Here is a 15,828-nt window from a genome sequence, read left to right as displayed (position 1 = left end):
TAATGGTATATAATATCAATAACTGCAAATCAATGTTGATATGACTTCAAATACTGTATATTGAATTTCTAAAATGCATTATTTGATACACAGTGTACAAAATGTCCCCAAAATGTATGCTATGATATTGTCTCTGTGTGTGTCGGCTTTTGCATGGGCAGAAAAATCGGTCTCTGGGTTTTTTGATTAAACAGATCTAGGGACGATAATACAGCACAGGAAGGCAATTTCATATCTGATAAATTTCATTTAGACTGTATTGCACATTTTTTGGTCTTCTTTTTCTTATTAATTGTTATTCTTGAGGGTTACCATTTGTTCTTGTTTCCTAGTTTATTTTAGGGTTACCTATTTGTATTGTTGGGAATTTTATTATCATTATTATTATCCTTGACATTTTTCGGGCTAAAAGTGTCTAGAACACATCAATTACTGAACTCACGGACACGGTTGAGGTTTCGTTAGAACAGGGACGTCTCAGACATCTAGTGGTTCAAGTTTGATCCATATCGATCTACATTTGGAGCAGGCATTGTTAAAAGAAAAAAAAACGACAAAAAAAATGCAACCAGAAGTTGAAGAATTCTGGTGCACCTTGATTAGTTTGTGAAGCGAGGCGCTTTCCGGCATCACGAACCGATGTCCGGTGTCCGTCTCCGGGGGCTCATTCGCATTCGGAGGCTTGCTCCATGTAGACCGCATAGTGGTTGCTCTGCGAGACGAGCAAACCAGGAAACGACAGAACGTGGGAGCCCGTGCGGCGCTCAAAATAAAACCGGAAAGCCGGGTATTATTATTACTTATTTTTTTTGTTATTTTATGCCCACAAAACTAAAATGTATATATGATTTGATAAAAATATATATATACAGTATTTAAACTTATATAAAATTCTTCTCTATTTTTATTGTATTACATCGTTATTGTTGCCTATTGTTTTTTTTTCATAAGCGCTGCTGTTGTACTGCAAATTCCTTCTGGGAATGAATAAAGTATCTCTGTCTATCTATCCACCTATCGATCTATCACAGAGTCCATCAGTTACTCAGAGAATTGAAAGTTTGGGAGTGTTGATAATTCTCACTAGGCTCCGGAGTGAGCAAGGAACTCCGCAATGTTGTTGTTGAGGGGATGTTGGATGAATGTTTATCACCTGCCTCGCTGCTGTCGCCTTATCACACTGGAACAAAAACAAACAGGTTCAGACCGGGTCTTCCCGTGGCGACACGCACACATGCACACACACACACACACACACACACACACACACACACACCTTTTACCTCCTCGCCTTGATAAAACTTATATTAGATGACATTTTATTCATTTGATTTCATGTTATCTATATAAATATGTTTTATATGTTTGTGTTTGTGTTTGCCACAATATGTACGTTTTAAAAAAAGCCACGTTGGTTTAAAGAGGACTTTCACCTTCCTAAACCGCGGTACTTATATCGTTATTATTACTTACTTAGTCGCGGACGCCACCGAGTCTCTTTAGCGCCTCGCTACGTAGCACGCATGTAGCCTGTGTTGTTGTGTGTGGAATATGTTCATATTTAAGTAAAGTAGTTGTGCACTTCGGCCTCGTCACTGTTCCATTTATTTCACTTTTTTAGCCTCAGATGATTTCCAATTCTCCGCAGCTCCCTGCCTCCCGGGAGGCGTTTCCACCCCGCCCTCCTTTTCTCTCGGAGCGCCGCTTTGTTGCTTAAGAGCCGGAGCCGAGACCACAGCCTCCGGCTTCCTCCGCCATGTCGCCGCACCCGTCCGAGAGCGTCGTCCTCCGCCCGCTACTATGGGATGCGCCGCAACAAGGCGTCATTCCTCAGCGCGGGTGGAGCGCCGTTCAAAAAGACAGAAGCAACTGATGATGTGAGATAAAGACCGAATATTGCGATTTACCGTTATTTACCAATAGCAGCACAAGAAAGGGAAGAAATAAGCACACAACAAAGAGTCCTTGTTGCCGACTCCATCCCAACATGTTGTGTGAGTTCTGTATTATTAATGATCGTCTTTGTTCGCGCCAAAACCAATATCCGTGCACTGTGGGATCCTCTCTAATCGTTTGTGAGCAAAGCCTCATGTTGAGCACGTTCCCACAGAGGGGAATTATGGGTCTTTAGCCGAAAACAACACAACTGACAAGGAAAACACTAATTGCGCCCTTAGCAGCGGGAAAAATAAGTTTGGAACACCTCACCCTCTGCCAATCTTCAAGAACTGCTGACAAAATTGCTCTTGAGCAAGGCATTAAGTGTATTAAGTGAAATAACGCCACAGGAAAACTTCTTCTTGTTCTTCTTCTTAATAATAAAACAATAATAATAATATTAATAATAATAACAATAATAAAAATGAAGTAAATGACTGTCCTCAATTTCAGTTTTTTGCTCCTCAATTTATTGGCTGAAGGACCGCAGTCATTCCACAGAGAAGGATTTAAAATCATTTGTGTTGAATGATTGGTCTTCTAATCATGAGTCTTAACTAACTGCTCCATGCAATTCGCAAAATAATTCCCTCCAAACAATCCTCACAATAGTTTAGGGCCCTTTTTCAGCGGCTAGATATTATTCCTCTGCAAGTTATTTTCACCTGTTTAAAACAGGTGGAAATGCATTAAATTAAATAAATTCAAATAAAAAGAAAATTCAAATAAATAAAGATCATTGCTGAAAACCTGCGTTTTGGTCACTAAACACCCCATCCATAAAACCAAGGAAAGATAAAAAGTACAAATAAATATTTATTTTATTATAACTGTTGTGACTATAGGATGTGTGTGATAACGTCGTCAAAATGTAGTATCTCTTAGAATCATTAACCATCTGACCATTCCACACTATTTATTGCCACAATCACTCACGTGTTTCCTCCACAAGTTCAATCATATTAAAAGGAAAACAAATTCAACACGGTCAAACACGTGCACCCGTGCCAGTCAAAGTATTCAGTAAAGAAATAGTGTTGTTAAGCCCCAGCACGTCGCCAGCGTCCCAGCTCCTCCATTATGGCACGATTCTCTGACTGATGTGCGGATAAAGAAAAGCCATGTCTGTGTCGGTCACAATCAACCAAGCGCTCACTGAGTCGCTCGCCCAGAGACAACGCGCCGCATGGAGTTATAAACGTGCGACAATGAGAAAGGCTGAGAAAAAATATTGTTATATTAAAAATACAGTATATTTAAAATTTTTAAAATAAAGATGAATTTAAAAAATGATTTAATTAAAATGTAATTAAAATTTTCCATATAGGTATATACCATATAACATGAAGTTGTTTATATTCAGAGAAAACTATTGTATGAAAAAGCTATTACTGCAACAACCCATATACACACACACACGCACACACACACAGACACACACACACACACACACACACACACACACACACACACACACACACACATACTGTATATGTGTGTGTATATATGTGTATATATACAATACATATACATATATAAATACATACATACATACATACATACATATATACATACTGTACATATATACAGTATATATATACAGTATATAGACATATATATATATATATATATTGTAATTATTCTTTGTTCAGCCTTATTGAATGTAATGGAGGTCATTACAATACAACTTTCCACAAAAAAGCCTAAAGGTCTTGGTAAATAGAACATAAACAGTGAGGGAAAAGTGGTCATCTTCAGAAACAACATAATTAATGAACAGAAAGTAAATATACTGTATATTTTATACCGTAACAAAATGGCCAGTCATTGTGACCCTATTTAGTGTTGATGAGAGTTATGTACAGCCCAAAGTACAGATATTCCATGAAAAAGGTGTTATTGTAACTTCAAAAGGTACATGTCTGATTCCAAATGTTAGAAATTTCAATGGTGTAGGTCAGGGACATAGAGTTCAGCTGCTTTTTCATCACAAGTTCCTAATGTTAGGAACAGCATATATAATTTGACATGGTGTTACAATTACATGTTATTCTACATATGTTGAAATACTATTAGGGATGCACTTGAAAGCAGATTAGCACTCAGTGGCACCGAGGTACTTACAGATTCTAATGAAATTTCCAATAAAAATACAGTTATGATAAGTGTGGGATCGCTGACTTTAAAGAGATGTGTTCATTGCTTTCAGTAACTGCTCTATTCCCCGTTTTTTTTTGCTTTTTTACAAAATCTGATATAAATATTGATATATAATGATCACCCGATGAAATAAAAACATGGCATAAATGATTAAACATAACATGCACCAAACTTAAACCTGTAACTGAATGAAACTACACCATGTACACTAAGTACAATAAAGTGATCAAGTAATCAAGTGAGTGAAGCTATCTACAATGGCACATTGTTATTAACCAAATATAAAATTGTCGAGACACAGCTAATGTTTATGGAGGATAGATTTGAATCAAAAGGGATGTTTGTCGTATAATTTGATACATAATAGGAAGCAGTGAATTATGGAAGATAAGACAGAAATAACATATAATATAGAAGATAGATATGCATCTCACGCCACTGCTTATATCTCCATTATGTGACTTGGACAAGAAGGTAAGTATCGTATGGTGATAAAAAAACAAAAAAAAAAAAACCCCAAAAAACCACTACATTGCATTAAAAGGTCGGGAATTTAATCGGAATAATCACATTTTCAATCCAAGCCATTGTCGGTTCTGTTCCTGATCTCGAATGCATTCACCAGAAAACAACAGGGACATTTCAAATCCATGCTGTGCAAAAAAGGAATGGATTGATTTTTTTTTTAATTGGTCATGCCTTTTGCACTTCAAGGTATCAGAGTTTTCACATAATCACCATCATTTGAGAAAAGGGACAATTAGACCCCTGCCATTAACAGGGGATGGCAAGGTCAACTAGATCTATAATAATACAAAGAAGGAAACCATACATTGAATATAATACATGTATCACAATGCCACATGCAAACTGGGTCTCTCAATTTAAAAATTGCCAATTTCACTAATGTACAGTATAGCAGCAGCATTTTTATCTAAAGGTAAACGTTGTCATCGTATCTCATCGATTCGTTTTTTTTTTCTTCAAATAGAGGCCAGTGAAGTCCCCCGAGACCAAACCTGTGATGGAGGTGATGCAAATAAAGCGGAGTTGACACAAGACTCTCAAAAGGGATATTTTATGGATGCTCAGCACAGCTGTGCTGCCTCTTCATCGAGCGCGAGGAGGAAAAGACATTTGAACTGGTCTTTTGGAAAGCGGACGGTGCTTTACGAAGGGCAGGAGCGGTGAACGGAAGTTGGGCTTTCATAAAAATCTTGTCAGGGAACATAAACGAAAGAAAGTTCTTATATTTTCTAAAGCGTCCTGTATCCTTTCATAGAACTCTGCCAACGGAACATCAGAGGACAGAGCTGCAGCGCCAAAAAAAACAACGTATTTTTTTTAGCCGTTTTAGAAATGATTCGCAACAATGGTTAACAATGATCATGTTCTTGATGAAGTCCCTGAGTCCGGGGGCACTGATGATGGTGACGTGGTCCTTGGAGCTCTCAAACTTCCACAGAGCAATTTTGATGGTGATACCGCGCCTACGCTCTGCCTGACAATTCATGGACTGAAAGCATCAGATGGAACATGTGAAACTTTGAGTTTCCGTCAAGGCTCCCAGCAACCTTGTACACATACTCCTCACTTAACGACCTACCCTTTTAACCACCGTCCAGCAGTATTGTACACAGCGTACGATACTGCTGCGTCTCAGCGTCAAGCATCTCATCGCACATCACCCTTTATATACTATATAAACTGTATACACCATATACACTATAAACACAGCATACACTATATATAGTAAATACACTACACTATACACACTATATACACTATATATAGTATATACTATATACACTATATATACTATATACACTAGATATAGTATATACGCTATATTTACTATATACACTATATACACTGTATACTATATACATATCATCACTGTTCTCAGTCTCAATCTTGTTCCCACAGTCTGTCAGTATTCACTACACTAGCGTTGGCAAAGGCCACGCCCCCTTACCGTGAAATAACACGGGACCTGGCATATCTACCAAGTCGCTCCTAGGAACGGAACTCGGTCTATAAGTGAGGAGTACCTGTACAGAAATAAGTGAGGGAAGATGGCCACAAAGATAGATAATAAGATCAAATTAAGTTCCCTAAATTACCCTCCCTCTAATGCCGTCATTATCTTTCTCTCGTGTTCAAAAGTAGCTCCCAAAATGACTCCTTTGACTTGGAAATGTTCACAGAAATCAGTGGACCAAGTGCCATTAGAGAGGCAGACGCCCGTAAGTAAAAAGCTCCGAGTTTGAAAAGCCGGCAGCGGGTGCAGGCAGAGACAGGGACGGCAATGTGGAAAGCCTGCTCGCTTTCTCCTCCGCGGGGGAAATTACATTTGGAAGCGAACATTTTCATCATTTTTTTCTTTAAACATTTTTTCGAATGATATAATTAAAGCTATGCTAATTGACATTGGGTCATCCCGAACAAAGCCGCCCAGTATGATGGGGCGGTAGAAATGAGGAGACACCATAGCATTCTCACGCGTCATGAAGAAACACCAAGGACTAACCAGAACCACCTCGTGTTGAGATTCACCAGCACCATGTTAAACGAGGAATAACCAGAACAGCCTCCCCCGATCATCTTTTTAGGCACAATTTTGTCTGTTTTTGGCAAAAGTTAAAGGGTGTAGTGGAGGCACTTGATTCCAGTTCAATACAAATTATCCTTCTTGCAGGAGAAAACGTATAACATGAGTCCAGACGGGGAAGTGGTTGCCCGTGACAATGGTGATTGGTCAGAAATGACCGACCGCTGATTGCCACTATTGACCAATCAGAATGGAGTATTTCACCGAGCCGTGGGATATTGGAACGATAAACTAATGGATGCATATTTGAAAGGCGCACTTTTCAAAAAAAAAAAATACATAATTTTCTATTGAAAGTTTTGGGAAGCCAGTGCAGTGTTACCGTTATTAAAAAAAATAAAAAACTTGGTTCTAGACACCTTTAAAGGCCTGAGGCAGCGATTGCATAGAGCAATGACACCAGCCTTGTGATGTTTACACCCCCAGGCTTATCATTTCTGCAGTTGCCCATAGTTCCCATTTATAATCCCACACCGCGAGCGGGAGGGAAACATTGTTGTACGTCTTCCAGGTGAGCGACAGACACGCTACGACAGTGAAACATTTCATTCCGGGGGAAGGAAGGTTGACACACCAACCCATCACTCCTCAGACATCCTGTGTTTGGAGGAAAGAAAAGCCATTGATCTCGTCGCGAGCGTCTTGCGAGGAGAATGACAACGAGCGGCGTACCTGGGATGTTTGGCCTGAGACCCTATCGCGGTGTCCTTTTAATTATTCCGTCTCATTTGTCGATGCCAACCCAAGGTTCTGTTTATTGTGGCCCACTTCATTACTGTCACGCGGCAACAGGGTTGCCACGAACGTGGCCATTACGCAGCGTCCTTCGTATTTCAATTATCATTCGCCGTCTGACTGCACGAAGGACATCGCCTTTGCCGCCCTACGCCGTGAGGATTATCATTTTCCTTTCATCCGCGGAGTGAACGCGCCTCACCTCCGGTAGGAAAGACCTACCTGTAAACGCCCCGGCGGGGAGACGCCTGGCGAGGGCTCCACAAACCCCACGTTTGTGGGGGTTTGTGTCGTCACTGAAAGGCTCTCGCAGAGCCATTCAATGACGACATACTGGAGGTCCATTATCTTTCATCTTTAAAATTCCAATCCCTACACTTGTAATCATTACCGATTTAACCCATACATTACATTTAGAGAGACTACGGCGTGCCCTAGAGGACAAACTTGGACAATTTGAAAGACAGGGTCACTACTCTCACGGTATCTCACGAGTGATTCAATCCAGTTTCAGATAACCAGAGTCGCTCAGGGAAGACTAGAGTTGGGTTTAAACGGAGGGAGATGGGTCAGAATGATAGGGATAGTGTTTTTTCTCTCTCATCTTTTAGCGTATTCTATTTTTTCCTTCTCGTACCTTCCTTTTATTGCTATTCAAAAATCGATAAGCATTTTCTCCACAGGCTTTGTACTTCCTCTGCTCAATAAAAACATTTCAAGTGCTCATACTTCTAATCAGTTTTTACGCAAAGTTATCCCATCAGGCCAAACGCCTGGAGATGTAAATAACCGGCCCGTACAGCCAGATAATGATGGGGCCTTCTGTCAAAAGCAGAACGGAGCCAGATCGGCTGGGAACAGCGGAAAATAAAACTAATTAAAAGCCCGGCGCCGAACTTCACATTTACTTGAGTAAGCACTATTGTTTTTAAATGGCTGTCCAAACAAATCCCCCACAAAGAGCCCGCTTTCACATATCATTATCCCTGCAAAGCCATCGCTAGTCTATCAATTTATTAGGTGACATTACCATCGCAGCCGGTCAATAGTTAGATCTAATTCACCCTTTGCTCCACACTTGGCCTTTAATCAATTCTCGCTTTCCCAAAGCGCCACACAGGGTTTTAAACTGAGCCAGGGGCCTTACTATGCTGTACATGAATACATTTAGTCCGATTGTTAGAGTCTGTACGGGAATGGTCTAGCATGAAGCAAAGCAACATTATGAATGCTGCAGCTGTAATGCTACATTTAAGCGAGTCATGGTATGGAACCTTGTGGCGTGCGTCTTTGATTGGATTAATTGATCGCTTTCTTGTTAGAACCCATCGATCTGGTGTAAATAATTATCTGAGGCATGTTTCCAGATGGGTGAGCGTGCTGGGGGAGACGGAGCGAGAAAAGCTGAGTGCGGAGAACGCACATTCATTAACAAATCAAAATACCCACAGAAACCGCAACCGCAAACTCAACTACAGGTTGCCTGCCCCTTAGCCACCTAAACAAGACGCAGATATACACATTATGGTTTCAGTATTAGATCATCAGATACAGGTCAGTCAGAAATCCAGACGGTGATTGATGAATGAGTGTCCCGAGCTGACAGAATTCAGGTTTGCTGTCCTGATCTCTGTCCTGAACATAATTTAGACTAATTCTCGACGAAGAGCAGGAGAGCCATTGCTGGTTTTAATTTCACTCCCATTTGAGCTAATTGAGTTTTAATATCTTGATTTGTGGCAATAATTGAAAACCGAAAATGTGTAACCTCAAATCATCTCAAAAATTTAATGCAAATATGTTTGCAACCAGTAATGACAAATAATGACAACGTAATTACTCATTCGGCAGAATCTTGTCATTGATGTATTAATGGAAACCCATTTCTAACTCATGAATAAATCAATGTGGATTTTCCACAAGTTAATAATTGTTCTTTTTTTGGGGGGGGCACATCGCTGATATTTAATTAAAAAGGTAGTTTGGCGGTATTTAATAGAATTTATACAAATTGCTGACTCTATATATCTTCACTTTATCCATCCCAGGGACATTGTCAAGCAGGTCACAAGGCCATCAAGCCTTCATAAAAAAAAAAGAAATAAAGAAAGAAACTGAATCAACCCCTCCGTCACATTTTCACATTATCTGTATCACTTGTAATGACCATTTGGCCCCACTCCGCTATCGCCCGCTCATCTCATAAAATACAAAATACCTTCCTTATAATGTCACCACACCAAGTGTCTCCTCCAAACTGCAATATGCTGATAGAAGCCGCCAGATGCCGAGCTTCTAAACGGTTCGGTCGCCCCGCCCGTTGCTCCTTTATGGATCATCCCGGGCTCTGTGTAGCCATTTAATTGCCGTCCATACTCACCGCTAAATATTTAATGCTGTGGAGGTCCCACCGACAGCCCCCGGTTCCACCGAGAGGCTGCGAGGTAACATCCACGACACATCAAACACAACGCTGGAGGAAGAAATGTCATTAAAGCCGCAGAAAGGGAGGAGGTGGAGCTGTTTTACGCCCCCCCCTTCCCAAACCCCCCCCCCCCCCAAAAAAAACCTCCCAAAGCAGTTATATCCAAACTCATGGCCTTAAAGTAGCTTCCTAACCAGTAGTGGACGTTTACAGCTCATGGGAGTGCTGGTGTCAATGGAGGGGTTTGTTCTTGCTAAGTAGCCATGGATTTTCGGAGCGGCCGGCTCTTTGCACCAACCTTCCATAGCGCTACCTTCCTCCTGCCCCAGCCATTATGCCCCAAATGATCCATTTTCTTAAAGACCTTAAGCCAACGCCAATGAAATAAAGAGTTGTTGTTACCAAAAAATGTCAACCTCGGAATTTGGCTGAAATTTGAGCTGATGATTAATAATCGTACAAATAATTGCAACATGTCTTCTTTTGCTCATTTCACGCCACTATCGTAGTATATGCCAATAGCAGTGCAATAATACACACACACACACACACACACACACACACACACACACACACACACACACACACACACACACACACACACACACACACACAAACCCATATATATATAGATCTCGTTAAAGATTTGGGTCAACAGTGAATTTTCCTCAAGTCAACAAATGAAATGCACCAACTTTCCATTCAGTATTTGCTTAATTTGGCGATATGCATTTTATTGTAGGTTCTAACGATTGTATTATGTAGTTACATAATACTTGACACAAAAATTATAAGAAAGTCCTTTACTACTTTGATTCTTATGTTGTGCACTATGGACCGCCTCCATGTATGTTGTTGTGTGCATCACTGCATTTACAGTCACGCCCTAAAATTGCTTCTCCCCCTCACTTCCAGTGTCTATGTATTATGTTAATGAAAGGTCTTTGGTAAACATTTTGTTTCCTACACAAAACATTCCAAATTCCCAAAGTCATTTGGGCTTTCAGAGCACGTTATCTTTTCTTTTTTTTTATGTTAGCCCCTTCAACAAACGGTTTAATTGAACCCTGATTGGATCTGTTATTGTAATTAAATTTCGCCACGAGCCATCTCTTGACCTGTCAAACCAAGCCCCGACACCTCCAGAACTTCCTCTTCCTAACGACTTTTCCAAAAGGTCAAATGGAAAAGCTGACACTGGCATGGAGCAGTGAAAGCAAAGGAACCCCCCCCCTATTGGTTTTAGGTAAATCAAGCCTATAAACATCAAATAGGTCCGTATAACCTCCAGACCAGGCGGATTGCAGAGAAGATAATGTAAATACAACAAGATAAAGAAAATCCAGATAATAGATACAGGTGTTGAAATATGTTGCATGGGGGAGTGTTCACGTCTCACCTTGACGTCAGTCTCATGTGAGGGTGAATCATCCAGTTGCATTCCTCACTACTACTGTAAATTCTGGTAATTAAATGCAACACACCCACGCCGGCCTTAGATGCATGATTTATACATAGAAAATATATAACCCTTTCAGGAATTGACAGCAACATGGACTGCTTGTTCTATGGACTCACACCAGGTCAGTCCACAGGCTGCTTTGCTTCAGCATCACTGCATTTATTTCCACAGCGTCTGGGGGCAAAACACTGAGTTTTACTCCAGTTTCTCCTTTGCATTTGGGGGTCTTCACCAGACAGTAACCGAGATGGAAATGTACAACCAACCAGCCAACAAGTTTCTGAGGTGCTGGTGACGATACCAGAAGATATGCATGTAAAAAAAAAAGACATTTTATTGTTTTATTTTACCTTTATTTTTTTTATTCATCATATAAAAAAGACTCTCTTTCTGGGCATGTCAGACCGCTCTTGCTCCCATCCCTCCCAACGCCTCATTCAAACTCAATCAACGCATGGCTCCTATTAAAGACACACTGCAACACCAGTGACACCCCCCCACCACCACCCTTTTTTCGCTCATCCCCCCCTCAATGATTGTCAAACTTCAAGCAAAAATAGACGTGAAGAAAAGGAGAGGAGAGGAGCCTCCCTGTCAGCAGCAGCCCAAGCAGCCAAACTCTGCTCTGAACGCCATCAGCGGATGAGGGATGCGTGCCTGGGCTGCGTTACACCACAAAAGGACAAGTGTTTGCAGAAAAGCTGAGTTCGACAGACTGAGCTCTACTCCTCATCCTCTAGTCTCGCCTCGAAACAGCCTCAGTGCATATATATATATATATATATATATATATATATATATATATATATAACAGTCCCCCCTCCTCCCAAAAAAGAAAAAAAAAAGACGTTCAAGACGCTCATCTAATGGGACCGGACAGACGCGCTCCTTAGAATAATCTTAATTCCAGGGAGGTTCGGTCCTACCTGGTCTGGAGGCTCAGAGCTGGACACAGGAGCAGCAGGCACACGGCTCGGATGAATTTCATTGCTGACTTTACACTCCCGTTCGTTCGCCCCTTCTCTGTTGCTTTGCCTCTTTTCTCGCAGCCGTTTTTGCCGTCTCTCCTCCTCCGCCACCTCCACCTCCTCCTCTGCGCGTCTCCCTCGCTCTCTCTCCCTGGCTGGCACTCTAAGGTCTCTCTCTCTCTCTCTCTCTCTCTCTCTCTCTCTCTCTCTCTCTCTCTCTCTCTCTCTCTCCCCTCGCTGGATCTTTAGGTCTCTCTCTCTCTCTCTCTCTCTCTCTCTCTCTCTCTCGCCTCATCGGATCCCTACTGTAGGTCTCTCCCCCTCTCTCCTCGTCTCTCTCCCCTCTTTGGATCTGTAGGTCTCTCTCTCTCTCTCTCTCTCCCAGACAGATGCAGCACACAGGGGCTGGGTGAGGGAGGATCTCTCGCTTTAAATATCGCAGGGACACGGGCGCAGCGGGGAGACGGGGGAGGGGGGGGGGGGGTCGCACCCCTGTTTCTCTGGATCGCCACACAGTCGCATCGGTCTGTTTTTTGTTTTTGTTTGTCTGACTTTATTCCAAGTCGCGGCTTCTCAGTGTGGGGCCTGCGGCCGCCAAGGGGTCCTCGCAGGAATTGCAGGGAGTCATTTCTTGTACTGTTTTTACACCAACATGAGCAGGTTACCCGCTATAAATAGGCGATTGACGCCTTTCCCATTGCCAGGAGAGGACTATGCTCTTCTTTTTTTTTTTGGCGTCTGCTTTGTCACACTCAACGTCAAGTCAGGTTCGCTCCTCCGGTTCGGAGACCGGCTTGGGCCAGTGCCCGAGTCCCTGGGAGCTCCCGCTGTGGTCCAGACACTCAAAACATTTCATGGTCCCGTGTGTGGGCAAAACGAACTTCTGATGTCGGATTCTAAATTTGATATCAAACGATGGAACGATCCACAGCAACGTCCGCAACTGCGACGCCCGTCGCACCGCGCTGGTAAAGGGGCGGAAATGAACGCGTTTGACCCGGGTGTCCTGTTATCGTCAGAGCAAACCTGTGTCTGTCGCGGGGTCATTTGTCCCGGGACTGAAACCCGGGGGTAACCTTTTCCGCTAATGACAAATGCCCGATTTTAGCGGGTGTCTCCAGGACCCCAACGGGAGAATGTTTCTATTGCTTGAGACGACTCACGTGAGGACTCACGTTGAGAAGCACTACCTCCAAGCGATGAAATAGAGCGAGGATCTGGGGCTAATGCAAGAGGGCGATTGTTGTGACGTCCAGGCATCCACTGCATCCATCAACCACTGAGAAAAAGCATTTAATAGGATGCAAAGAATAATGTGATGAGGAGAAGTGATGAAGGACAAGGTTTAACACACATTACAGTGTGCGCCTTGTTACGCCTCGTCCTTCATCGATTATCTCCACGGCTTTTCAACGTTTACCTAAAACTTTTTCGGGGCGACCGACCTCAAAGAAAACACGTCTCTCAAAAGAAAGTACCGCACCGTGGAGCATAGGCTCGGAGACGTGTTGGGGCAAGCACCTCTCACATCCACCACCACCACCCGTCCTCCACACGTGCGTCCTTGCTTGGAATTTTGGGCCGACCTCATAAAACATGTAGGGAACATGGCTCTTGAACTCTCTGTCCGTGATATTGGGGAAGTCTTTAGTATGGCCCCAAGCCCTGGAATATTGTCTTGACAGAATATTAAACAGTCCACACAAAAAAAAAAGGTGGAAGTCACACACACCTTATGCATGATAAATGATTTCCATTACGCTTTAAATAGATTTTCCGAGAGCGCGTTGTCCACCATTTCCCACACGCTGGAATACCCTCTTTCGGCCGTTTTAGTGGGTCTAATTGAAAGCACATGCATGGAGAGCCCGGGCGAGCGGGCATAATGAGGCCGCCGGACCAGGACTCGGCCTCAGCTTCCGAGGAACCCGGCCTTCGGCGTAATCCGTCTTGATCAGGGACAGAATCGCATCTGCCAGGAAGTTGTAATCCAAAGGCTTTGGGCCAACAACTTGGAGAAAATAAAATTAAATAAAAATGCCAGAATTGTACCGCATATAGGGGTTATTATTAGGCTACAACTGTTAATTGTGGCTGTTAACTGATATTTATCGATGCTCTGTTTAAATTTGGAGCGTGTCTGGAAATGGACCTGAGTGTTGAAATTGGATCTTGGGATTGGATATTACACCTGCAATATAATTGAATATCAGCAATTGTCTGTATGTGGAGGTTGGGAGTGTGTCCATTTACCTAACACGATGGAACGATGCACAGTAATGACCTTTTATGCCTGGCCCACAGGTTGTTCAGAGGTGCAGCATGTTGTCAGGTCTTTCCTTTTATACTTTGAGACGCAGCATTTGATCACAGTTATCAGACTGACAAGTTTGGAGCTTCAAAGGCCGCCTGTCAGAGTGTCCACAGTGTGGCTCTTCTGAATCCTACCAGCTCGGTAACATATCAATCACATCAAGGAAATTCTGGGGCAGGCCAGGCCGGAGTAAATAATTCATGAAAAAGAGACTGGTTTGGACAAAAGTTATTTGGAGCTGGGAACACTCATATTTATATTTGTTTCCCTATTTATTTATCTGGAATTCAGGACTAAATGGAGTTAACCCTGGGTCAGCAAGTTTTATAAACACCAAAGGTATGATGCAACAGAAAAATGCTTCTGTGATTATTTTCAGTCTTCTTTTATTCTGTCGGTTGAACCTAAACCTGAAAGCTAACGTCTCGGCTTTTCATTACCACAGCAACCGACTGGCGGAGTGATGATGGACGATGGAACACTCTGTACTCGGAACAGAATATCTCTCTCCAGATTCAGGTGAAGCAGCAAGACGGTGAAGAGATGGTGTAACAAGATACGCTAAGATCACAGGATTCTTTAATTGAGGAACAGAAAGGTGTAATACTGGCCATGATAATTAAAGTAGAACTATATAACTTTTGGGATTTGGGGCCCCTACAGTCTCTGAGGGCCATTGCAATTTTATGCCACCATCGTAAAACTCGGTCCGGTGTCCGAAAATCATTTATTTTACCGGCCAAATTTGAACCTTACCGGCCACGTTTCACTCACCGTCTATGTTACAACTGCAGATATAATGTACACCCAGGTTACAGCGCCGCTGGCACGGACGTCGCCGCTTCAGCGAGCGCTCAGTCCACGGTTCCCCCCGGAGCCTCTCTAGCGGCTATGTTTTGTATGAGAATTATTATTGGACATTTTGACCGGCAAGTTTATAATTGATCTTTTTTTTTTTTTTTTTATATATAAATCTTACCAGGCCAAAAAAAAAGGTTATTTCTGGAGCCAAACTTCAACACAAACACAGAAGTTACATAGTGCAAGAACACGTGTTCAGGGGGGTGGGTGGGGATGAAAGAGGTGCTAAAAAAACTACATAAGACCCTTTCCCACTTGTACTGAAAGCCGTTAATCTACCAGAAGTGTTCCGTTTTGGCGTCATGCGGGAATGGGAGCCGTCGATGTTCCGTAAAAAAAGTCTTTCCGTCGGGA

General features: G+C 42.4%; 1 protein-coding gene across 1 annotated transcript in view; it reads right to left on the bottom strand.

The window, feature by feature from the left end:
* luzp2 (leucine zipper protein 2) overlaps window positions 1–12,330 on the bottom strand; it is a gene marked incomplete at its 3' end in the record, with an annotated part of 156,772 nt that extends 144,442 nt beyond the window's left edge. Inside the window, exon 1 of the mRNA XM_079997302.1 lies at window positions 12,258–12,330. Within this exon, the coding sequence (XP_079853428.1) occupies window positions 12,258–12,319 (62 nt within the window). The 5' untranslated portion in view covers window positions 12,320–12,330. The remainder of the gene's footprint in view (window positions 1–12,257) is intronic.
* Between the last annotated feature and the right edge of the window lie 3,498 nt (window positions 12,331–15,828).

This window comes from Zeus faber, assembly GCF_960531495.2.
Source record: "Zeus faber genome assembly, chromosome: 3".
Classification (NCBI taxonomy): Eukaryota; Metazoa; Chordata; class Actinopteri; order Zeiformes; family Zeidae; genus Zeus; species Zeus faber.
This window is presented reverse-complemented; position numbering and strand designations above follow the sequence as displayed.